Consider the following 25,526-nt stretch of genomic DNA (forward strand, 5'->3'; position numbering starts at 1 on the left):
TCTTTTTAACCATCTGGGTTATTTCAAAAAGACCCTTTTCAAGGTCAGAAATTCTTCTGCTTATGCTCATGGTTGTGTTTTTTATTTTACTGAATGAATCCTTCAGTTCCATGAGTTCTGCTACATTCTTTTTTAAGGTATTAATTTCTTTGTAAATTTCCTCCTTCATATCCTGGATATGTTTTCTTATTTCATTGTGTTGTCTAACTCAGTCTTCTTATATCTCATTGAGTGTCCTTAAGATTGTTTCTTGGAATTCCTTTTCAGTCATTTCAAGGGTTTCCAGCTGTATAGGTTCTGGTACTTGAGAATTACTGTATTCCTTTGGTGGTGTCATATTTTTATTTTTTCACATTTCTGGTATCACTAGATTGATGTCTGGTCATCTGGTAGAATGGTTGCTTCTTCTATTACTTGAGTGGAATTTGAGGAGAGAAACGTCCTCCTCTTTTTCTGGACTCTGCTAGTTACTCTTCTTGTGTCAATGCAGTTAAGTGGTCAGTGGGCCACCTGCATGGTGGCCGTGGCTACTGTTGTAGCAGCAGTGGCTATGGTGGTGGCTGTGGTGGACAACCCACATGGAAGTAGCATTTCTGGCAGTGGTGGGGGCTGTAGTCCCCAGACATGCTCCTGCCTTCTGTAATGTGGGAGCTTCCTGAGGTTCCTGGTGAGGTCCCTAAGTGCATTCCTGCCTTCTGTCAGGTGGTGAGCTGCCTGATGGAGTCTGATCTGTCCTTGGATAAAAATTTTTTCTTCTAGATTGCAGAGAAGGGAGGAAACTGGCCTCTCTCTTTATGGTTCACCTCTACTTCTTCTCAAAAGGCATCTTGGTATGGTATATCATGCCCATTACAGCCATATTGGAAACAGGTATATCCATGCCATGAAGTCTGCATGCTACGTTTCTGCTCTGGTGGTGACAGAGACCCAGCCCCCACCCCTTTCCTGGCTCCCTCCAACAGCCCGGACCCACAGAGGCCACTGTTTCTTAGACAGTCAAGTGGCAATTCATGAGAAAATTACATTGAGTATAATAAGCCATGCACAGAAAACAAAATATTGCACGTCCTCACTCATACGTGGGTTCTAAAAAATTAAACATACTGAACAAAGAAGGAAAGATACAACAATCACAATTCACTGAACTTTCAAAAGTAGAGAACAAAATTGAGGCAGTAAGAAATTAGTAAAGGAACAGAAGAAATGATTATACTGTGTGATTCTGAATATTCTAATTATCCTGATTTGAGCATCACATATTGCACACAGGTACTGATGTTCAATGTTGTACCCCACAGATATGTACAATCAGTTATATTTCTATAAAAATAAATAAAATAAAATAATAAATTCTGTCTCAGGTGAGTGAGGTAAGTGAGACAGGAGCCTTACTTGCCTTATCCTAGTCCAGATCCTTCCCCTTCCTTTCCTTTGTGGATTTTCTGTCAAAGAAATCTTCACCTCCAAAAAGTCTTGTCCATTCCTCCCAGCTGTATCTCAAGAAGTGTCTTGTAATAATAGCAAGAGGTCCCTAAACAACCCAGCAGACAAAATACTTTGCCTCTTTGCATACCTTCTTTTGGCCCTGTGATCTGTTTTCAAATGTTTACACCCTATTTGCTGAATAAAAAGGCCTACTGTAGATACCAAATGGAAATCCTCAACCATGGCCTCAACACAAACATCAGATAGTTTTAATGGCCTGTGAATGCTCATGTCTGAGAAGACAGTGTCAAGAAGATTGCAGGTATGTGGAGTTAGTAGCCTTTACACATCAGAATCTAGGCTGGCTTTGTTCTGGGAAGAAAACCTATGGTTCTCACTAAAACAAGAAGTTTCCCACATGAGGGACACTATGTCTGCTTCAAGTTTTCTCTTGTTTTTGTCGTCCCTGTTGCCTGCTTCCTCCATGCTTACAACTTGACTGGTTTGAACCTCCAGCCCTGTCTTGACTTCTGGTTTCTTCCTAATTATTAGTTCCCACTAGCTGGCTTAGAATTGATTCATCACTCCATATTGGTCTTCTGCTGACCCTTGGCTCCTAAACTTAGCCCACTATTCGTCTTGTTTGGCCCTCTTTATTCCAAGCCTCTACTTCATTGTTTTGCATCCTGGCTCCTGCAGCCAGTGCTTTCCAGAGCTCAGTTTTATATTTTACTTAAAGTAACCACAGCCTTGGCTTCCCAGATGCCCAAATTAATAGGGTCTAGGGGTAGGGGACTCTAAAATAAACCAGTTTCCTAATTGTTTGCTGCTTCTCTCTATGTCTAGTTTTCTTAGCATAAACATATCTTAATGGAAAGAATGGGCACTTGCCTGTTGGTGACATGGCTGATAAGCTGAAAATTTCCTTGGCTGCCTAAATTAACCCTCAAAAATTCTGCCTTGTGATTTTATGGAAGTCCTAGGTAGAGTTGGGGGTAGCTAAGAGAGGCATTGGTGTTTAGTTGAGTTCTGGATTCCTAAAAGTTTTCTCTTCTGGGGTCAGCTCCTGACAGAGGTAGTTATTATCCCTATTAACTAGCTAACTATTGGTTCCAGAGATGGCATTCTGAGTTTATTGCTAAACACTGGGGCAGTCTTAATCTAAGCTCATTTTGCTCCCTCAATCCACTGTCAAATACAAATAGGTAAAGATTTTTTAAAAATTTATTTTTATTACTATATTTATCACTACACAAAGTAATAATTTTTTGTGGCCCTTTACCAATTAATGCAAGATATGGCACATATATACACATGGATAGAACAAAGGGCTTAAAACAAATGTGTGGTTCATGTTCCAGCCTGGAAAAAATAACAGTGTTTAACTTGGTGTTTTGTGACTCAGTACTCTCATTGAGGGGCACTCCCTAATGGGTGAGGGAGAGGACAAAGGGACTGGATGATGGAGAAAGAGCTGCGGGTAGGACAGTGAATTTGGAAAGACACACTAAGCACTCTTCGGCTTCTCCCTCTTTTTTTTCTTTCTCTGGTTCGAAATTCTTCCACCCAGTCTCTGGAGCCAAAACTAGACTAAACTCCCTATCCTGAGGGAGGAGGTGGGGGGAAGAGCGTCCCATAAAGAGGGATCATACTGAGAACATATGCCACCCTCCTTCACCCCCATCAAGGAGAAGAGGCCAAGAAACCAACATTCACAGAGTTATCCAATGATCAACGACAAGAGCAAGACCTTTCCTCAAATGGATTAGGGAAAGAAAGGTTGGGGAAGAGCACGGTTGGTAGTTGTTGAGAACTGATACACCTTGTGTGGAAAATGGGTAGAGGCATGGGGGAAATTTTTGTATTACAAAGGTACCTACCTGTCAGGGCAAAAGTAGGAGGCCCCTTGTTGGTTCCTAGGGCAGGGAGGGGCCAGGTGGCCAGAGCCATTAGAGTGGAAATGAGGGAATGTTTTCAGGAAAGATATTATTTACCAACTGAGATAGAAATATTTCAATATTTTAAACAACTGGTGCAAACTGGGTGGAAGGGAGTGACAAGGAGCACCATGAGGGTCATGAGGGCAAAGGGTAAAAAAGATACCAAGACAAAATATACCAACTTCAGAGTTTCATTGCCCACAAGCTAGCCCTACCTGTGATATTCATGCCACACCAGTGCTCCTGATATGGAATTGCTGCTATTCTCCAGTCTTTCTTCCCCCTAGCAGTTTTAGCCCACTTCATTGGGAGCCTGATGATGGAGAGGAAGGGGCTGGTGCCCCTGGAGATGTCCATCTCCCTCAGGGAAGAAGGGGGCAAGGTTACCTTCTTGCAGAGGACCATCTGGTGGTCAAACAGGAAGAACACTCGCTGCTGGTTGCGGCCGTAGGGCTGGTAGATCCAGGCCATTTCCCCAGTGTAGATCAGCTCCGAGCTCCTGTCTAGGATATCCTCGCCCTGGGAAGGACATGTGATCATGAGAGGAAGCCAGGCAGGAGGGATGACACCATTGCCTGTCTGAAGGCACCCAAGGCTGAGCATAGACTGGGGTGGGAGGAGGCCAGAAAGGGCCTGGTGTTAAAGGAGAGAGGGAGGGACTCCTGGGAATCCTCAAAAGCCTTTACAACTCCAAGAGCTGGAAAGACCCATATTGTTCACCCTGAGGCCACATGAGCTCCACCGCCCAGGACTGCTACAGCTTCCCTATGTGGCACCAGCTACCATGAGGTTCTCTCTCTCTCTCTCTTTCTGAATTTCTCTCATTCTCCCTCTCTCTTCTTTTCTATAAATCTCCATGTCCCAGTCTCTCAATCCCACCTCTGACCTCTCAGTCTCCTTTTAGAAGGTGGTAGAAATCTCTCTGATTCCCATGAGCAGAAGGGGACAGGGGAGGGTGAGAAGGAAGATGATAGAGAGAAAGGTAATCTACTCACCCTATCATAATTGATTTTCCTTCTCTTGGTTCATTAAAATCTATTGATTAAATAGGAAATGTCATGACTACATGCTTCCTTGGTCTGTTATCCAGAGGGCCTGGAACCATTTCTCCTGCTTGCTACATATAATCAGACACAAAAAAGCACCAAGTCACCTGAGTACTAGTTAATTCAGTTTTACAGAATTATCAAGGGCCCCCCTTCCTTATGGCAACTTTGGTAGGTCAGAGGTATATTGGGGGTGTGTGTCAGATGCCAAGCCAGACTTGGCCCTATACTCAAGGAGCTTACATCTCAGTGAAGGAGATGAATGCAGGTATGCCCAGAACTCATGGAACGCAAGGCAAACCACAGCAAAGCCATGGGCACAGGGTGTGTTCCAGGTCCTATGTGAAGGTGGGGACAAAGAGCAGTGGCCCAGAATGCAGAATATTTCCTGAGTACCTATATGGGTCTGACATTGTGCTAGACACTTTCACTCTGTGTCATTTGAGCCTCACAATAGCCCTGGGAGGTAGATATTCTTGCTTCATTTTACAGTTTAAGGTAAAGAGAGGTAAAGTGATAAGGTCATCCAGCTAGTTAGCTACATATCCATGACCCAACCCCTACTCCACAGCGCCTGAGAGTGTGCTTACTCCTTCCACTATATTATACTGTCTCTAGACCAAAAAGTCACTGGAGGTCCAGTCCCTTCCTCTCTCCAGGTCTCAGCTTTCCCAGATGTTAAATGAGGTGTGTGAAGATAATCTTTACGGTCCCAGCCCTGATAGTCTGATGCTAAGATCTCAGCCTTGTACACAAAACTTTCAAGGCAAGGTTAGAGATGGAGGCACCAGCATCCTCCCAGAGCTAATCAAAAGCAAATAGCCCAGGCAGGATAGTGTGCCAGAGAGAGGGGCATCTGGAAATGGTGTTCTCAAGCATACTGTTTTTTCCAGTCTACAAGATAGGAAGGAAAAAGGGAGCTCAGTGGAATTATTTTCTAATAATAGAACTTGAAAGAAGTTCAGAAATACTGCTTCGACTCCATGCTCCAGGCTTAGCATCAGGATTACCCAGGAACTAGGTAAATGCTCCTTCTTGAGGGGTTCACATACTAGCACAGAACCTCTGGAGGCCTAGGGCTGGGAGAGAAAGCTCTCAGGGTTGGGGAGCAGTACAGAGCTTTCCTGTTGGAGGGATGGGAAGCTGAGAGTGGTACCAATTTATCACACCCCACTCTGATACAGGCTAGGTATGTGTGACACATTCCACTTTGAGTATGTATGGAGTAAAAGAAAACCATAAAAGGGGACCAATGCCATAAAAAAGATGGCCAGAATGACTTTTAAAGGTACCGCTTGCTAAAGGGGATGATCAGACCAGGAGGACTATTCAGTACTATCTCGTCCACCCACTGCATAAGCCAGGGGCACCTCAACTCTATGGTAAGTACCTGCCGTATATAACTCCACCAAGCAAAAAAATCTTGAAAAAAATACACCACTATGCTCACCACATGACTCACCTTGACCAACTCATATATCCTCTCTGTGCCTCAATTTCTTAATCTTTAAAATGGGGATAACAACCTCATTTGGTTGTTGAAGATTATTTAAATTTATATATATGAAGTGCTTAGGAAAGTACACATCACACTATGAGTTCTACATGTGATAGTTATTATCTTGATTATTACTGTGTGTCCCAGGTACTATGCACATTCTGTCCTGTCTCCTGTTAATACAACAAGCAGATAAGGGGTGTACTATTATTGCCCCTAAAATCAAGGTTGGAGAAACTGGAAGTAATTTGCCCAAAGGGGCAGGACCCAGATCACACTCCCTCCAAAACCTATGCTCTTAATCACCAGACTACATGAGAATGATGACACTCTTCCCCCCACCCCACCTCATAGTACAGCAACCAAGCAACCACCTAGCTGCTTTGGAAGATTTCTAAGGTACTTAGAAGACCTGGGTTTTGGGCCCAGTGCTACTACCAACTCACTCTGTGACCTTGGAAAGTAGCTTAAACTCTCTCAACTTATTTCCTCATTTGTAGAGTGGGGATAATAAAACAGTTCCTGTTTGACCCACTTCACACAGCTGTTTGAGAGCATTAGTTCAGTCCATGCAAGGAAACAGGCCTTGCACTGTTCGGAGCTTTTACCCTTGCCTTCTCTGCCCCACTTGTTGCACACATTTCTTTGTCTTGCCCCAAAACGTGTAATACCTTCTAATTGATGCCACCCCCCCCCACCACTGCCACCCCCAGCACCACAATGGGCCTTCTGTTCCATTCCATTCCTCCAGGATTTTGCTCACACTGTTCCCTCTGCTAGGAATGTATCTGCCCACTAGAGGCCAAAGCCACATCTCATTCATCTCAATATCCCCAGTGTCCAGCCCAGGGCCTGCCTTAGAAGAGATGCTCAAAACATAAGTCCCCTAGTGTCACTTATTTGCTCAAAATCCTCTCATCTCACTCAAACTAAAAGCCAAATCCTATGAGGGCATGATCTGACCTCTTATTAAGGCCATGACCTCATCTGCTCCCACTTTTCCCCTCGCTCACTCCACTCTGGCCACAAAGTCCTCCTTCTGTTCCATGGGTACATTACTCCCATATTTTAGGGCTTTTGTTTTTATTCTTCCCTCTGCCTGGAATGTTCTGCCCCAAGAAAGCTACATGGTTTGCTCATTCATCTCCTTCAGGTCTTTGCTCAAATGCTACCTCTTCAGGTAGAATCACTCTGTAGCCTGTTATCCTACTTTATTTTTCTTTACAGCTGCTATCACTACCTGATAATAAATTATATGTTTGTCTGGTGCCTCTCTCCCCTACTAGAACATAAATTCAATGAGGGTAGGAACCTTGTGCTCTTCACTGATGTATCTGTAGAACTTAGAATGAGGCCTGACATACAGTAGGTACTCAATAAAGATCTATTTAATAAGTAAATCAATGGGTGTTAATAGTGGCCACCAAAAACTCCCCAAAATTTTCTTACCAGCTCATCCACCTTCCTTACCTGGGGACAAAGCCTCAGAAAAGAAGCTTCACTCCACCCTAATGAATTCTAGTTCTAATTCACCCCATTCTGCCTGACTTCATCCCATTTCAATCACAAGCTGATTGACACGAGGCTAGGTCTAAGCAGATCCAGAGAAAGGAGGACAAGGGAAATGTCATCCTTTTCATCCAGTTTATTTTCAGTGCTACCTACTGACAGGAGAGCAGGGAAATAGGAAATCCATCCAGCCCCACATTTGATCATCTGGCCCCAGGAGTATATGCCTCATTGAGTCACCTTAGCTTTTAAATAAATGTTCTTGCTGCCTCCATCATGTTGGGTTTTTCTGTTTCCTCCAATTTCTTTGGACTCAATCATCCAATGGTTAACTGGTACAGGCCTTTGGGCATTACACAACCAGGCTGGAAGGGGAGGAAGGCCACAAAGAGGAAATCACAACCACACACAATCAAGCTCCCAAACATGACCTACAAACTTGGGCTCCTGCTAAAAATCACACACACACGATTAAAAAGAAGCTGTCAGAGCTATGTTCCTTTTCCTTTCCTTTCAAGTGGATTTAATGAGTGTGAAAGGTGACAAAGTGACAGCTCAACCAAACCTCAACATCAGAGAAATTAGAAATGGAAATTTCCCAGAAACTGCAGTGCCTGGGAACAGGTTCTTCTCCCTGCTGCTTCCCCAAACTGCTCTAATGTATTGATTATTTCTTAGAAAGATGGTTGACACTTTCACTCATCTGTTTATTTTTCAGGATTTCTGGAAGATGGGGGAAAGGGAGGGGTACTTCAGGAACTCTAGTCCCCAGGGATGGTAACTGAAGTTGAAGGATGGGTCAAGCCTTGATATAATGCAAGGATTCCTGCTCTCTAGCCAGATGCTCTGATTTATTGAGTAGACACTAATTATCTGCATGCCACCAACCCTCCCAATTCCTCTTCAAGGGAGATTAGGTTCTTTAGTTTTCCCCTATGACTCCTCTTTTTCATTTAACAAATGAAGCTGAAATTATCAAGTGGATGCTTTTGACAGCCACCCTGTTTATTCACACATCTGAGAAGCAAGTGGGTGGCAGAATGCATTGCTTCTTTTTCTTGATTTGCAGGGCTTGTACACAGTAGGACTCAGCAATCTGGCAAGACCTGTCTCTCTGCTTGTTCAACTTCTTGGGCAGGTGGAATGTGTAAAGAGTGAGTTTGGGCCACCTGCTCCAAGACTCAGTAAGCCATGGAGTGTCCATATACTACTGCTTTCTGAGGGAGACTCTCCCCCATCCACCTTTAGCCTGATCAGGATTTAAATTTCCCCCCAAGGTAGTTCACTGTCTTGTTTAGATATAGATTCTTTACTGCAAAAACCAAGTCACTGCAGTATCACAAAGGACAGCAATTGGGCTGTGGGACGCAGAAGATTGGAGGAGTATGTGGTGCAGCAGTGAAAAGAACACCACACAAGCAATCAGACTAGACTCAAATTCCAGCTTTGTCACTGACTTGCTGTGTGGCCTTGATCAGGAATAGGCTTCTCTCTGCTTCTCCGTGTTCCACCAACATTACAACGTATATGAGGGTGAGAGTGTACACATGCAAGCATGGTCAGGGTTGTAGAAGGAATCCTCTAAGAGTCCTGGTGACTGTGACATTCTAAAAGTTTTAAGACCAGATAAGGCAAACATGATAGACACTTTAGGCCTGGCCTCTGAAATGTACCCATCAGGCCTTACTGGAGAAAAGGCTTCTTAGGGGGCAATCCCTCTGGAGCTGGCAAGTTTCACAGTTACCCCAGAGTCTGAAAAGGGAATCATGAGAAATTTTTCTTCTTACTGATTCCTATAGACTAAACGATTGTGTCCCTTCAAAATTCATGTTGAAACCTAATCCCCAATGTGATTGTATTTGGAGGTGAGGCCTTTGAGAGATGATTGGGTCATGAGGGCAGAGCCATTATAAATGGAATGGGATTAGTACCCTTATAAAAGAGATCCCAAAGAGCTCCCTCATCCCTTCTCTCATGTGAGGACACAACGAGAAGATGGCTGTCTATGAACCAGGACATGGGCTGTTACCAGACACTGAATCTACTGGCGTCTTTATCTTGAACTTCCAGCATCTAAGATTATGAATCTACGGTATTTTGTTATAGCAGTCTGAATGGACTAAGACACCAACCTAGATGAAGATGGGCTTCACCAAGCAGGTGGGTGCAAGGGCTGTGCAGGTTTAGATGAGATTAGAGGGCCAATCTATCGTGCTAAAAAAAGGAGGCTGAAACTGTCAGAATTTTCTTTTTGTGTTCCCCAAACAAACACACAGGAAATTCCTTTTGAGATGTCAAGTCTTTAAATCATAGCTCAGTGCTATCGAGTTTGGTATTAATAAAGCTCCCTGGGTAGGCCTTGGAATTGCAATTTATCCTTGGTCCCCCACAGACCCTGCTCCAGGGACTGAAGGCCCAGAGCACACAGAGGAATTAGAAGGTCTTCTAGGCATTGGGAAGCAGAGAGATGTTCCAGGGAATAGGAAAACAACTGCTAATGGGCACCTCCTCTCACAAAGAAGCTTGCTGAGGGGAAAGAAAGAGGCCTGACCAGACACAATTTCAGAGTTCCTTAGAGTTGATGAACTTGCTAGAAGTCATTTCATCCAGCCCTCTGCCTCTGATCAGGCAACTGGCCAAAGCAAAGCAGACACAAGGGTAGGAGAATCTATGATTTTCTAGTAAATCTGGGCCAGTGCTGGCCTTCTCTTATGAGCAAGACGGTCTCTTTATATAGATTCATTCCTTTCTCTGCATCTCAAATAATCACTGCTGTTCTACTCTTGTATGGGGACATTATCCTTCAAACAGGACCTCAAAATATGTCAGTGGATCAGCACTGTGGTCTTTTTCAGCTGTCTACATTAAGGAAGAACAGAGGTAGCAGAATAAAAGAAAGATGATTTTTTTTCCTGGACCTTGGTTAAGTAGCTGTGTGTAAGGCTAATGCCTAGTCCCCTTGGAATGGGCTAAACTACCTGAAATGCTAGACAGATATTACTATCTCTTAATCACAGAAAATAACACCTGAGTTGAGGCCAGTGGAATGGGGAGCTGGCTCTACCTCTACACTGTGACTACAAGGCTTAAGATTGCTGCCCCTTCCTTGGTAGCATGTCCAGCCTCTCCCATCTTGGTTATGTTAGCCTGTGGACTATCAGATTGTACAAACTGGGCCTGAGAGATACATATGAAATGTTATTACTCCTGGTTCTCTTGGTGGGCACTTAGGAAGGGAAGGCTTTAGTGACTTCAGCCACTCAAGACTTTTTGAGTTCAGAGAAGCCATGGCTGTTTTCAATGGAATATAAGATTGTCAGGGATTATTTTTAAAAGCAGATGATAAAAACAGAATTTGGTCTGTGGATTTGGCAGAGATGATGGTTGTGGCCTAGAGTGCACAGGCTTGGATAGATCTAGAGGTGTTAGAGGGAGGTGATCTCACCAATAGGAAAATAAGTATGTTGGCTGTCCTGCACCATTAAGAACAAGAAAACCAACCTTGTATTCTGTATCTGGGAGTAAATTAGTACGTAGTACTTCTTATCCAAGCGTGCATCTAGTGGGGATAAATCTAGGACTTGAAAAAGCTTTAAAAGGCTACGTCATCAACCCAATTTTTTCCTGGCAACACCCAGAGAGATGAATCTTTCCTTTCTTAATGAAGTACTATAACAAAGATTTCTCCAATCTTCTTAGAAATCTATTAAAGTACCCAATACCTATCATTATCAGGAAGTTTTGCCTTGGGTCTAATCTAAATCCTTCTTGTTGTTCTTCAAATCTAATTCCTCTTTGTCCATCCTTGGCTAAGGTCAGAAGCTTTGGACAAGCTATTCAGACTCCTCAAAACCCTTGTTGGTAAAAGTCCTACCTCCCAGTCTAGGACAGAGGCCTGCCACTGGGCAATCTTGTCGATATTTTCCAAACGTCGCTTGCGTTCGTTGATCTGCTGAGTCACATTTCTCATGACAGCCAAAGCAGCTGCCACATATCTGTAGTCACTGTGAAGACACAAGAGTGTAAGTTGGATGAAACAATGTACCAGAGAACCAATGTGCTCAGTGCCAATCCTAATATCCTCTCTCCTCTTCCCCCTTAGTAATAGGGTCCTGATTTTCAGATGGAAACACATGCTACCTAGAATAAAAAACTACATTTCCCAACCCTTTTTTCAGCAGGGATACCTATTGGATTAAGTGTTGTCCAATAACATGTAAAATAAGTGCTAGGTGGACTTCTAAAAAAATATCCTTTAAGAAAGAAAGCACATCTTTATTGCTTACTCAATCCTGATGCTTAGAATGTGGATATGATGGCTCTAGTAGTCATCTCGGATCATAAGGACAAGGTCCATACCCTAGAGATAGGATAGCAGAATGCTGGAAGGAGCCCAAGTTTCTTATGACCATAGACATCCTACTTGCAGACTTCTTTCACATAAGAGAGAAACAGACCTCAATCTTTTTTAAACCACTACTTTTGTGTCCTATCTGACACAACCAGCCAAGGAGAAAGACAGGATGCTCACACATGGCACAATCCAGAGAAACTTCCCATCTATTCCACTATCTATACCTAAGGGGCCTCTGCCCAAAACCACTGTGAAATAACACCCTAACCTTTCCTCCTACACAATATAGAGATATGACACAGTGGTTAAGAATACAGAGTATGAAGCCAGAGTCTATAGGCTCAAACCCCAGTTTTGTCACTGACTAGCTGTGTTGCCTTTGGCAGGTTTCACTCACTCTCTCATTGACTTGGCTTCCTCATCTATAAAATGGGGAGAATTATAGTAGAATTCATTGAAGGTTTAATAAATTAAATACAATCATCCGTGTAAACTGTTTTACTCTTGGCCCATAATAAATGTCAGCAGTATTATTACCACAAATAAATATTTGAGACATCACGGGGGATGCCTCCCCAAACCCCTAGTCCCAGAAATACAACCCTCAGCTAGCTTCCTAAGACTTTGGATAGCCCATGTGTTGAGGGTTACACCATCCTGCCCAGTTTTCCCTGCTTGTCTAATCTGATTTCCAACTGAATGGCTCCTTTGAAAGACAGACTGAAAGTGAGATCTCAGCCATTCAGTGGAGCTACAATAAACTAAGAAGGCAAAAAAAATGCATTACAGTTTAGTTTAAAACCTTTTCTTGGAGAAGCTGAAAATACCTTACGGTAATTAACCTGCTCTGTTTCTCAGAACCAATTAGAAAAAAGAAAGGAGAAAAATACAGAAACTGCCTTTTTCTTCAATACAGATGCTATGCAGCACCTCCTTTTAGCTGGGCATCCATCACTCCAGTCTATGCTCTGCACGTTTGCCAGGACCATGGTCCTCAAACATAAATGCATTTTATCATTTCCAATGACAGGATGCTCACATCTCCTATCTAGTCTATTCTGCCTCAAGACAACTATGTTAGAAAAGGCTTCTTTATTCTGAGCCTCAATGAATGTTGGCTACTATCAGTTTTTCTTCTGGATCTCACTGCTGAATCATATTGATCTTATGGCCTACTAACACTTCCTAAGTCTCTCCAAAACATGCTGTCTAGAAGTTGTATCTCTCTCAGCCTGTCCTTGAGCTATTGATTCCTTAGACCTAACTGAAAAAATTATATTTGTTCCTGTTATATTTTGCCCTTTACAGTGACTTGCGCCAGCCTAAAGGGGAACTTTTGGGCTCTGTAATATCACCAAAGTTTTTATCTGGCAAGACAGTCTGAGCTTACCATGGTAGAAGCATGGTAGGGTGATGACAGTAGGGGTGGTTGCAGCATAGACACTGCTGACATAAATAAGTACTCCTGGACTTCTGGTCAAGATGGCAGAATAGACTGTCCCTAGTGTCACTCTCTCCCACAAATTGACCGACTTACAACTACAAAAAAGCAATGACAGGCAACCTGGGGCCACTAGAGCTCAGGGGAAGAGGAGGAAAGACCTACAGATTGCATGAAGGCAGGAGAAGCCATGAGAGAAAGAAAAAGCCACTCCAACCATTTCAAATCCTGGCCACTTCCAGGCTGGAGCTGCTGAGTGCATGGAGCAGGAGCTGGCAAAAGCTACATCTGTGCCCTTTGGGTGAAGTTGCTTGGAGGCAGCAGGGGAGAAGAGGGCCTTGGTGGCCCCCAGGCCAGCAAGAGCACTAATAGGGTTCCTGTGGACCCACATAGGAGTGAAGATCCACAACAACTGGAAAAAATGAGCCACTCACAGAAGCTGGTGAGTCATCACAAGGGACTGAAGCATGGCCCACCCCATGGGAAATGTTTGGAGCACAGGCGGTGACCAGGGGAAAACAGGGGCACAGCAAGGACAGCTGATCTGCCCCCAGTCAGCGTAGGACCACTCAGAGGAGAGTGGTCAGGAATACAGAATTGCATGGGGTGCAGACTGATGAAAAGACTCAGGACCAGACCAGAGTTTCTACACAACCCAGGTACACCAGATCTCACTAGACCCAAAAGTTCCCAGAAAGTCAACTATTAAAACCTGAGCTGCACAAAAAGCCTTGCCTGGGGAATCAGTAGCAAAGCAGCAATTTAGCTCAACTACAGAGCTCAAGTACTGGTCCTCACAGGAAGTTCTCCCATATTGGAAGTAACTAAAGGACAACAAATTAGTTCCAGTGCAGAGTTTAAGTGGTGGAAACAGCAAATAATCCAACACAGAACTAGAAGAAAAAACAAAGTACCCACAACCAGAGACAAAGTTTGAGATGAACTAGTAAAAGTCTCATTTCACCAAAGAACACCTGTAACACCTAGAAGGACCAGAAGTCCCCTGGCCTACCAAGCCTGAAAGCAGGGAGGACTGGTGGCCTCAGCCATGACCCCCGACACCCACAACCAGTCCTGAGGGTGGGGGCCAAGAGCCTTGGCCACACACCCCTGACACGTGCAACCACCCCAGTGACTACCACTGAGCCACCGCAGGAAGTGCTCCGGGCTCTCCTAAGCTGTAGCGGTGGGGGGCCAAGGCCCTCTGTCATGCCTCCTTGACATGCACAACCAGCCCAGCGATGACCACCGAGCTGCCACAAGAAGCACCCCAGGCTCTCCCAAGCCAGGGTGGTAGAGGGCCAAGGGCTTTGGCCATGCCTCCCTGGCACACACAACCAGCCCAATGACAATCCCCAAGCCACAGCAAGAAGGGCCCTGGGTTCCTGAGCTGGAGTTGTGTGGGGCAAGGGCTTTTGCTACACCCCCTTGACATCTGCACCCAGCCTGGCAAAGATCAAGCCACTGCTAGAAGCTACCTGGTTTCCTCTGTGGGAATGAGGAAGGTGCCACAGGCCTCAATTCGCCCCTCCTCCTTCCTTCTTCCATCCTATTTCCTTCCCATTTCCCCTCTCCTCCTCCCTCCCAACTGCTCCACAACAACATCATAGAATGTAAAAAAATAACAATATTAATAAAATAAATAAATAAGTACTCCTGCTCTTTGGGCCCATTTTCTGTTCCCTGTGCCTTTCCTTCCTCTGATTTGAGGGCATCAGTGCTTTAAGCCACTTTATGAGAAGCATAGACGTGTACTGTCTAATATGGTAGCCACTAGCCACATCTAATTAAAATTAAATAATATTAAAAATTTAGTTCCTCAGTTGCACTAGCTACATTTCTCAGTACTCAAGTCACATATGGTCAGTGACTACTGTACTGGACAGCACAGATACAGAACATTTACACCATTGCAGAAAATTCTACTGGAGAGTGCTGGCAGGAGAATGCTCATTACCTCTGCCTGACCCCAAGTATTGCCCACCTGTGGATTCATCACTGCCACTATCCCATACTATTTTTGCCAATTTTCACTGGCTGTCTTTTTCACAATGGCTAGAACAGTAATGTCCCCATCTCTAACCTGTCCCACTAGCGTTAGAGGTGGGTGAAAGAATAAGAGAATAGCTGTGGTCCAGTCTGAATGCAGGTCAGAGCCCCTGGGCCCTCAGATGAGGTCTGGGCCCACCCCCTATTGAAGAGTGACAGAACTAAGATTTTCTAGTTTCTGACATGTCAGCCAACCTTCTTCTTATAAACAGTCTTACTTCTTGCTAGCTTAAGGAAGGTGAGGTGCGGGAAGTATGTCACCCTTCTATAAGCAAAGGCAGTATTATTCTCCATTTGTCACTCTCTGTAGTGGATTGAATTATGTCCCCCCAAAACTCACTGAAGCTTGAATTGTATCCCCCACGTTTTTATGTATTAGAAACTTAGCCCCCACTGTGATTGTTAAGAAAGTGGGAAATCCTATTATGGTAATTGAAAGGTGGAGCCTTGAAGAGGTGATTGGATTGTAGGACAGTGCAGTAGTGAATGGATTAAAAATGGTGATCAGGGGCATGGTTCTGAGGGCTTTAAAAGAAGAGGAGAGTCTGTCTTGCTCTCTTCTGCTCTCTCTGCTTCCACCATCTCACGATGTGAGACCCCTGGGTCACTGTCGCCATTACCAGATAGACTTTGGACTTCCCAGAAACTGTAAGCAATACATTTAATTTCCTTATAAATTACCCAGTTCCAAGTATTTTATTAGAAGCAACCTAAATGGACTAATACACTCTCCATCTAATCTTCTTTTTCAGAGGCCACTCTAATTGTATTTCAAGCTACCTATCTGAACACCTATCTGACTAAACCTCTAAACTAGCAGCAGCCTCTAATTGCTTTCAAATCCAAGCTGCTCTTGACATGCATGGGCAGCAGCTGTCATTATTAATACAGCTTCCTGAGGCCTCCCAAGTGGGGTTGCTCATGTCCTGTGGTAGTGCTGGGCCCAACAGGTCACCCTGAAGAAGGACAGGGGTTGATGTAGCCTGCTACTGCCTGAACTACTTTCTCAGCACTCAGAAGTCCGGGAGTGGGAGGCAAGGGGAACAGGGACCCATAGAACAAAAGGGTTTTGAGGTTAGGTATCTAGCTGCAAGGTGAAGGACCACAGAAATGGCAAATCCTAGGTAGATATTCTATCTTGCTGGCTCCCAACAAACCCAGCAATGCCCTGGAGTTGCTTTGGCCAAAGAAACTAACATAGCTTTGGGTTGTGCTTGAAAGATGGTCTTTCTAGGACTCTTATGGTCAATTATACAATAAGTAATTTACCTAGTGAATATTATCAGTCCACAAGTATGATTTTTAGAGCCTCCTGCTAGGTTCCACAGAATGGATACTCAGGAAGTAGGTAGGTGAGAAGCTGTAATACAGATATTTAAGAACCACTCTGAATATCCAGGTTTTAAAGGCAAAAGTCTGAAGGCTGCTCAGTTGAGATTTAGGTTAAAAAGTCACTGCTTCTGGTCACTTAGTACCATGGAGTACAACTGTGGAGGTCATTTAGGATCATGGCACCATGGGCTGGCAGAACTGGAAAAGGCCTTCCAGAGTGGGTACTACAATGACTCACAAACCTTCCTGAGCACAAAAATTATCTGAAGAACTCAAGTAGCCAGATTCCCAGACCATTCACCAAAGACTGTCTCTGTGTTATTTATTTTTCTGAGCCTCAATCTTTCCAGCCACAGAATGACAAATCTGACTAGAAGGGAGAGCCTTTCCATTCCAGGTACCATTTCTATTTTTCATTTTCAAATATCTTAATTTTAGTGGGGATTCTTCAATGTTACTAGCCCTCACAAAAAATGATATGCTTAGAAAACTTGTAACTCAGTTCTGGCAATGGGCTATATCAAGTCCGTTCAAGTAGGACTTAGTCACCTCCAAATTTCATGTCTAATAAGCACCCCCAATCCTGCTCCACCTAGTAAACTGCCACAGGGAGAAGGGAGCAGAGTCCTCCTTTGCAAGATCCTACTCTACTTGCCACCCTCACAGTCAACAGGGCGTGGAGGCAGAGCTATTACTGGCCTTGTTACTCACATAAAAAGAGAATCCAGTGCCATGACATTTAGGTTAAAATCTGAAATCCACCTAGGACTCCAGAGCCACTAAAGCACATGATCCATGATTTGCTAAAGAAGAAACATCAACTCAAAAACGAGCCTGGGGATTGGCCTAGAAGCTCAACATAAACCAAACCAGCTGGTGCACACTCATGACCTTAGGCACCAAGATCTGAAAGTCAGCCCAAGGACACCAGGCAACAGAGCCAAATGAAAGTAGGAAGCAGGCCTAATAAGAATCAGGCAGAAAGCTAAGGGAAATTGGACAAAGGCCTTCTTTCTTCTTGGAGTGCTCATTCTGAGGAAGAGAACTGAGAGTTGGGCCAACAAATCTAAAGTCAGGGATTTAATACCAATTAAAGGCAGGCTAAAAACAGGGTGGGGGCTCTAGGTCATGAGGTAAGTCATGTGAAAGAGTGGGGATGGTTCACTGTAGGCCATCTCCATTATTGGAAATTACTCCCAGTATGTGCCTTACTAGTAGGTGAGGAGTATCATTTCCATTCAGAGAGGGATAAGCTATGTCATCCTTGTCAGGTTAGTTTTCTTGAAGATACTTTAAAACTTTGAAAAAACATCAGGGGAAGTCTCAAGTCTATTTTCCCCAGCCCATACTCTGGGTCTATGTGAGAGGTACAGTTGGGGTGGGGCAGAGGAAGGTAGAAAAAACTAAAGATGACTAGGGATGTGGCCTGACAGAAGGAACCTAGGGTCAGTACAAGTTGGACAGGCTGTCACCACGACATTTGAATCTATCAGAGTGGGATATACAGTTGAACAATTATTGAATCAGTGTTGATTCATTTGGCTGAGCTCAGTACTAAGGACCAAGCTATAAGCTCCCTGAAGGTAGGATCCAAGCTGTGTAATAATGATGATGCATACATATTTACAACTTTGCAAGCAACTCTCGAAAACACACATGATAGCCTCTGAGGTAAGCAAGAATGCATCATGCTATTTAGCAGAAAAGATAACAGAATCTCAGAAATGGCAAAAGGATATATATTCTCAATAAGGATCAATATGTAGAAGAAGCTCCCTCCCTCACTCTACCTCTCTCAGTCCCTTACCTGTGGTCTTGGGCAGTATACTTGAGGAGCTCGGCCAACTGTAAGGGATACTTGCAGATCTTCTGCACGGGAGTCAAAAGAAAACCATCAATAGCAATGTCGATCATCTGCTGCAAGAGGCGACAGGCCTCAAAGAAGTGCTGGTAGCGGCTGTCCTTCATCAGCTTGGAGAGCTCCATGCAGGCGTCCAGATGGTTGTTACAATACTCAGAGTATATCCAGAATCCATCTTGCTGTGGGCAGAGGAAAAAAGGAAAAAGAAAGGCTGCTGAGGACCCCAAAAGAAGTCATAAAGTAATAGAAACACAGATCATATACTTATGCAGGAATATTAAAATGATAACAATGTCAATTGTTCTTAAATTGATTCATAATATAATAGTAAAAATAGCAAAATAAATTATTTGGTAACTAGACAAATTGATTGTAAAGTTCATATAGAAAAAATGAATAAGTAGGAACAGTAAGGAAATTCTGGGAAAGAAGGGTAATGAGGAGAGACTGGCCCTAACAAGAGTAAAACACAGCATGGGTATAAAACTCTGGTACTGAGTCATAAGAAGAGATAGATCAGAGATTCTACTTTTGGCAATGACAGACTAAGTTGTTTTAGGCAAATCCTGCCATGGAGAACAGCCAGAAAAGCTGACAAAATTATAAGTATCTTTGAAGGAATCACATCATCCAGAGCCTCAAATTATCTCCATAAAATATCCCTTAGGAAACACACCTTAAAGTATTTAGGGGTAAAAAGGCCAGGATATATGCAAGTTAAACACTAACGAATGAGGGGGAAAAAAACTATAGATATATGTGTGTGTGTATGTATGTAAGAATGTACGTATACATAAATATGCATATAAAGAGAGGGGAAAAAGGAGAGAGTCAGGAAAGAGAGGAAGACCATGCTCAAATTATAAAAGAAAAGTGGTAAAATGTTAACAGGTGAATTTTGAGTAAATGGTGTATGGGTATTCTTTGTACTGGAACTGGATATCCATACAGAAACAAATTAACCTTGACCCTTATTTTGCACCATGCATAAAAATTACTTCAAAAGGGATCATAAGCCTAAATGTAAGCAATAAAACTATACAACTTCTTTTTTTTTTTTTTAAAGATGACCGGTAAGGGGATCTTAACCCTTGACTTGGTGTTGCGAGCACCACGCTCAGCCAGTGAGTGAACCGGCCATCCGTATATGGGATCTGAACCCGGGGCCTTGGTGTTATCAGCACCGTACTCTCCCGAGTGAGCCACGGGCCGGCCCAGTATACAACTTCTATAAAAAAAAAAAAAAAAGGAAAAAATCTTTGTGAACTTGGGTTAGGCAAAGATTTCTTAAGTAGGACACAAGAAGTGTGAACCATAAAGAAAAAGTGATAAACTGGATTTCAACAAAATTTAAAGTTTATGCTTTTCAAAAGACACTTAAGAAAATTAAAGGCTAAGCCACAGACTGGGATAAAATATTTGTAAATAACATATCTGAAAAAGGACTTGTAAGCAAAATATATAAACAACTCTCAAAACTAAACAATAAGAAAACAAATAACCTACTTAAAAATGGGCAAAAGACATGGACAAACACTTCAAAGATTTTATACAGATGGCAATAAACACATGAAAAACATGCTCAACATCATTATACATTAGGAAATGCAAATTATAACCACAGTGAGATGCCACTACACACCTATTCAAATGGCTAAAATAAAAAATACCAATAATATCAAGTGCTGATGACCATGTGGGGCAATGAGAACTCATATACTAGTAGTGAGAATGCAAAATGTATAGCAACTTTAGAAAACAGTTTGACATTATCTTATATAAGTTAAAGAAACATCTACCATGAAACCCAGCAATCCTAACCCTAGGTATTTACCCAAGAAAAATTATAACATATATTCTCAAAAAATCTTACACTAGAATGTTCATAGCAGCTTTATTCATAACAGCTCAAAACTGGAAACAACCTAGATGTACATTAATTGGTGAATGAGTGGTATATCCGTACAGTGGAGTACTACTAAGCAATGAAAAAGAAACAACTACCAACACGTACAACATGGATCAAAGGCATTAGGTTAAATGAAAGAACCTAAACACAAAAGATTACCTACTATATGATTCCATTTACATGGCATTCTAGAAAAAGCAAAATTATGATAACAAAAAGCAGATCAGTGTTTTCCAGGGGCCAGGGGTTGGCGCAGAGATTGACTGCAAAGGGAGAATGAGAGAACTTTATATACTGATAGAAATGTTCTATATCTTGATTATGATGGTGGTTACACAAGTATATACATTTGTTAAAACTCATCAAAATATACACTAAAAATTGGTGAATCTTATTGGATATAAATTACACCTAAATAAAGCTGATAGAAAATGAAATCCTAGAACTAATAAAAGGTTAAACAATCTAATTTTTTTTTAAAGGCAGAATAATACATTAAAAAGGATAATACACAGTTATTAGATGAAATTTATCCCAGTAATGCAAAGTTCATTTAACATAAGAAAATCATTAAATCCAAATTCACCACATTAACAGATTGAAGGGTAAAAGTATATGATCATTTCAATAGAACAGAGGTTTTTTTTGTTTCCTAGGGGACACTTGACAATGTCTGAAGACATTTTCATTGTCACAACAGGTGACATACCTCCCCCAGGTGGGGCGGCGGAGGTGCTACTGGCATCTAACAGGTAGAGAAAACCAGGAATGCTGTTCAATGCACAAGGCAGCCCCCAGTTGAGAACCACTGTTCCATATTCTACATTCCACACTCCACACTATGTGATATTTTTATGTTGCTATAAGGTACATACATCTAGTCTGCTGTTTCTTGCTACATAATACCCTACAATAAGCTTTCTCCATGTTTATTATCCACTTATTCATCTCCCTAGTGATAAATTCCTAAGTTGCTTCTAACTATACTCTACCACACAAAACACTACCATACAATCAACAGCCTTGTACATGCTCCCTCATGGACCTCTGTGAGAATTTCTCTCAGATATACATTCAGGAATGGAACTATTAGGTCAAAAGCTTAGTTAGCTTTTATAAATACTGCCCAGATGCTTTCTGGAATGGCTGAATCACTTTACATATCATGCAGAAAAGAGTTATCATAGCAGACTAGAGACTGCTATCTTTAGAAAGCCCTACTTAAAGAGCTTGACTGCCATGCTGGAACTTGGATCTCAAGAGGGTTCCCCACAATTCCCTAATAAGAATGACTCAATGTGCCAACACACACAATGTGGTTTATGCCAAACACTTGCTTTCCTTCTGGGGGTCTGGAATTTTGGTACATGCTAGGCAGAGGGTTCCTACATGACCAGCCCTCCATAAAAACCCTGGGCACTGAGTATCTAATGGGTTTCCTTAGCAGATAACATTTCACATATGTTGTCACAACTTATTCCTAAGTGAATTAAGAGTATTCTGTGTGTCTCCACTGGGGTAAGACTCTTGGAAGTCTGCATCTGATTTTCTCTGGATTTTGTCCCAATGTACCTTTTCCTTTTGCTGATTTTGCTTTGAATCCTCTCACTATGATAAATGATAGCCATGAGTATAACTACATGCTGAATCCTGTGAGTCCTCCTAGCAAATTGTTGAACATAGAGTGGTCTTAAGGACTGCCCCCCACCCCCCAACACACATTCCCATAAGAAGAGCAGGAAAATTTCCAAGAGGACTTACTTTTAGCTGCACACTTTTGCGTATCATTTGAATTTTGTATCATGCGCATGTATTACCTCTTTAAAAAAATACTTTATATAAAAAGGGTGAGAAGGGTTGTAAAAACAACTAGGTTGCCTGTGAATGAGACCCAAAAGATGTTAGAGAACCACAGAGGTCATAAACTGAAACCTTCTCAATAGTCTACATGAAAAAACTGAAGACCAAAGTGGATAAGGAAATTTCCCAAAGTTACCCAAATAGTCACTACAGACACAGGACTCAAATCCTCACTGTCCTGTTTCCTAGCGCTCCTTCTCTAAGTCCACGGCCCCTTTTCTTACACTTGTTACTTCCCCTACCCCAGTGCTCTACCCTAAATGCCTGGCAGGGGCCTACTTCTCACTAACTGTGGTCCTTCCTATTTCTCAGAATCCTGGATTCTCCATGCAATGAATATGTTGAGTTCCTCCCAAAACACTGGGTCTCATGGAGACTGAACCCAACAGGAACAGAAAACAGAAGCTAAAGAAATCTCCTACTGGTAACTGTCTGGAAGGAGAGGGAGAGGGGAGGGGAATGGTAAAGGAAGAAAATCCTAGGACAAATCATAGCACCTTCCTAAGTCCTCATACCCTGGCCAGAGACCAGAGGTCAAAATCAAGGCCAGAGAAGAATCCATTCCCCACCGCAGGACAAAGCAGAACAGAACCAGACAGCTCAGATACTCCTTCTGTTGCTTACTAACATCTCTCAAAACCCTCCCCAATTTCTCTCAACAGTGGTTTGTAGTTCTCATTGTAGAGATTTTTCACATCCTTGTTAACTTTATTCCTAAGTATTGTATTTTTTTGGTGTCTATTGTAAATGGGCTAGCTTTCTTGATTTCTTTTTCTGCATGTTCGCTGTTGGACTATAAAAATGCTACCGATTTTTGTGTGTTGATTTTGTATCCTGCAACTTTGCTGAAATCATTTATCAAATCTAAGAGGTTTTTGTAGCTTTAGGCTGTTTGATATATAGGATCATGTCATCTGCAAAGAGGGACAGCTTGACTTCATCCTTTCCAATCTGGATGCCCTTTATTTCCTTCTCTTCTCTGATTGCTCTGGCTAGTACTTCCAACACTATGTTGACAAGGAGTGGTGAGAGTGGGCATCCTTGTCTAGTTCCTGTTCTTAAAGGAAAAGCTTTCAGCTTTTCCCCATTCAGGATGATATCGGCAGTGGGCTTATCATATATGGCTTTAATTATGTTGAGATACTTTCCATATACAATCACAATTCCTTGAACTTGTTAAGACAAGTGAACACATATGATGTTGATGGGTGGGAGTTGGGAGAGAAGAATTGGTAAAGGGACATGAAAATCAACTACATTGTATACTGATAAGATAAAATAAAATAGATCCTCAAAAAAAAAAAAATCCTCCCCAAAAGGATAGAATGCTTACGTGCTCTAGGAAGCAGGGTCCTATCTCACTGAGGTGGGGGTCATCATTGTTGTACTGTTTCTCCAGGTCTCTCACGAAGCCCATCTGAAACCTGTAGATGTCTTCAATGTTCCCAAAGATTACCTTCAGTTGTTCATCACTGAACATGTCTCTTCTTTTCCGGCACTGCTTCAGGTAGCCCTGCAGACAAAGGAAAAGCCCAGGCTAAGGATGTTCCCCACTCCCAGAGGTCTTTACCACTTCCTAAACACTTGGGAGCTGCATTTCAGTTCCATAAAGTAGGCAGAAAATAATCATTTCCATTTTTCATATGAGTTAACTGAGGTTTAGAGAAGGAAGCCACTCTACCAGTGAGTAATTAGGAAAGCTGGATCTCCAGAAAAGTTCTTCAGATTGCAAAGACTCCAGAGTGTAGGGCTTTTTCCACCCTTCTCTATGACAAGGACCCCAAAAGTCAAAGGGCTCTTTCCCAGAAGCTGCATGAATACAAGCGTTTTCACTTGTTTTTGTAGCTATTGATTTAGCTGGGTCCATTCATATCTCTAAAGTTCTATTCTTTATAGGATCAGCCCAAAAGGTCCTAATAACATTGACAATAATTTGGCAACAGAGGCCAAGGCAGGAAAACTTCCTGTAAGGGAACAGGAATTGGCTTCTGGTCAAGATGGCAGAATAGATGGTCATCAGCATCACTCTCTCCCACAAATCAAACAATTTACAACTATTAAAAAGAAATGACAGCCAAGCTGGGGCCACTAAAGATCAGGGGAAGAGAAGGAGAGATCTGTGGAGTGCATGAAGGCAGGAGAAGCCATGACAAGAGAAAGAAAGAACTGCTCAATCTTTTCAAGCCCCAGCCACTTCAAGGCTGGAGCTGCTGAGCGCACAGAGCAGGAGCTGGCAAAAGCTGCAGCTGTGCCCTTTGGATGAAGCTGCTTGGAGACTGCAGGGGAGAAGAGGGCCTTGGTTGCCCCCAGGCCAACAAGACCACTAATAGGGTTCCTGTGGACCCACACAGAAGTGAGGAGTGACAACAACTCTAAAAATGGAGCCACTCAGAGGCCAGTGAGTCATCACCAGGGACGGGTGCATGGCCTGTCCCATGGGAAGTGTTTGGAGTGTGAGCAGTGGTGGAGATGGGCCCACTGGGAGAACACTGGGGCACAGCAAGGATAGCTGATCTGCCCCCCAATCAGTGCAGGACCACTCAGTGGAGACTGGTCAGGAACATAGAACTGCAGGGAGTGCAATTTGCCAAAAAGATTCAGGCCCAGAACAGAGTTTCTACACAACCCAGGTGTACTGGATCTCAGGAGAGACAGAAGTACCTATAAAGTCAACCACTAAGACCTGAGCTGCACAAAAAGCCTTCCCCAGGGAATCAGCAGCAAAACAACAATTTAGCTCAACCACAGAGCTCAAGTGCTGGTCCCTACAGGAAGTTCCCCCATTTTAGAAGTAAGCAAAGGACAACAAATTAGTTCCAGTGCAGAGTTTAAGTGGTAGGAACAGCAAATAATCCAACACAGAACTGGAAGTAAAAACAAAATACCCACAGACCAGGGAACAGGAATTGACAAAAACCCAAACCATTTCTTAAAGCAAATGTCTCAGCTATCTAAGGTAGCTGGCCAGAAGAGATCATTTGGATGAGCTCAACCAGCCAGTCAGCCAGCATGAGTGCCTAGGCATGGTATTTCTAACCAGGTAGGTGTTTAGGACACATTTGTGAATAAACAGATGAATTAATCAGCTAGCCACTGATGAAAGAGAAGAAGGCGTACAAAGATTCTAGGTCTGATAAGACAGCACTGAGGTCACATAGCCAAACTCAGAACACACTAAGTCTGGGCAAAAAAAGCCACAATCTAAACTAGGTCTTCCATTCTAAGCCTACTGGTGTGGATTTTTAAAATGATGGCTACTGTCCTCATTAGAAATCATTAGCATGTAAATATGTTCTCAGTGA

The 25,526-nt window shown here is 42.9% G+C and overlaps 1 protein-coding gene across 2 annotated transcripts in view; it reads right to left on the reverse strand.

The window, feature by feature from the left end:
• Nucleotides 1-25,526, reverse strand: part of ARHGEF9 (Cdc42 guanine nucleotide exchange factor 9) — a 147,627-nt gene that overhangs the window by 47,895 nt on the left and 74,206 nt on the right. For both annotated transcript variants that reach the window (XM_063083176.1, XM_063083177.1), the window contains 4 exons: nt 23,558-23,737; nt 18,402-18,634; nt 11,293-11,422; nt 3,753-3,884 (listed from right to left, as the gene is read on the reverse strand). In XM_063083176.1, coding sequence (XP_062939246.1) covers nt 3,753-3,884; nt 11,293-11,422; nt 18,402-18,634; nt 23,558-23,737 — 675 coding nt within the window. The remainder of the gene's footprint in view (nt 1-3,752; nt 3,885-11,292; nt 11,423-18,401; nt 18,635-23,557; nt 23,738-25,526) is intronic.

Source organism: Cynocephalus volans, chromosome X (genome assembly GCF_027409185.1).
Source record: "Cynocephalus volans isolate mCynVol1 chromosome X, mCynVol1.pri, whole genome shotgun sequence".
In the NCBI taxonomy this organism is placed as follows: domain Eukaryota; kingdom Metazoa; phylum Chordata; class Mammalia; order Dermoptera; family Cynocephalidae; genus Cynocephalus; species Cynocephalus volans.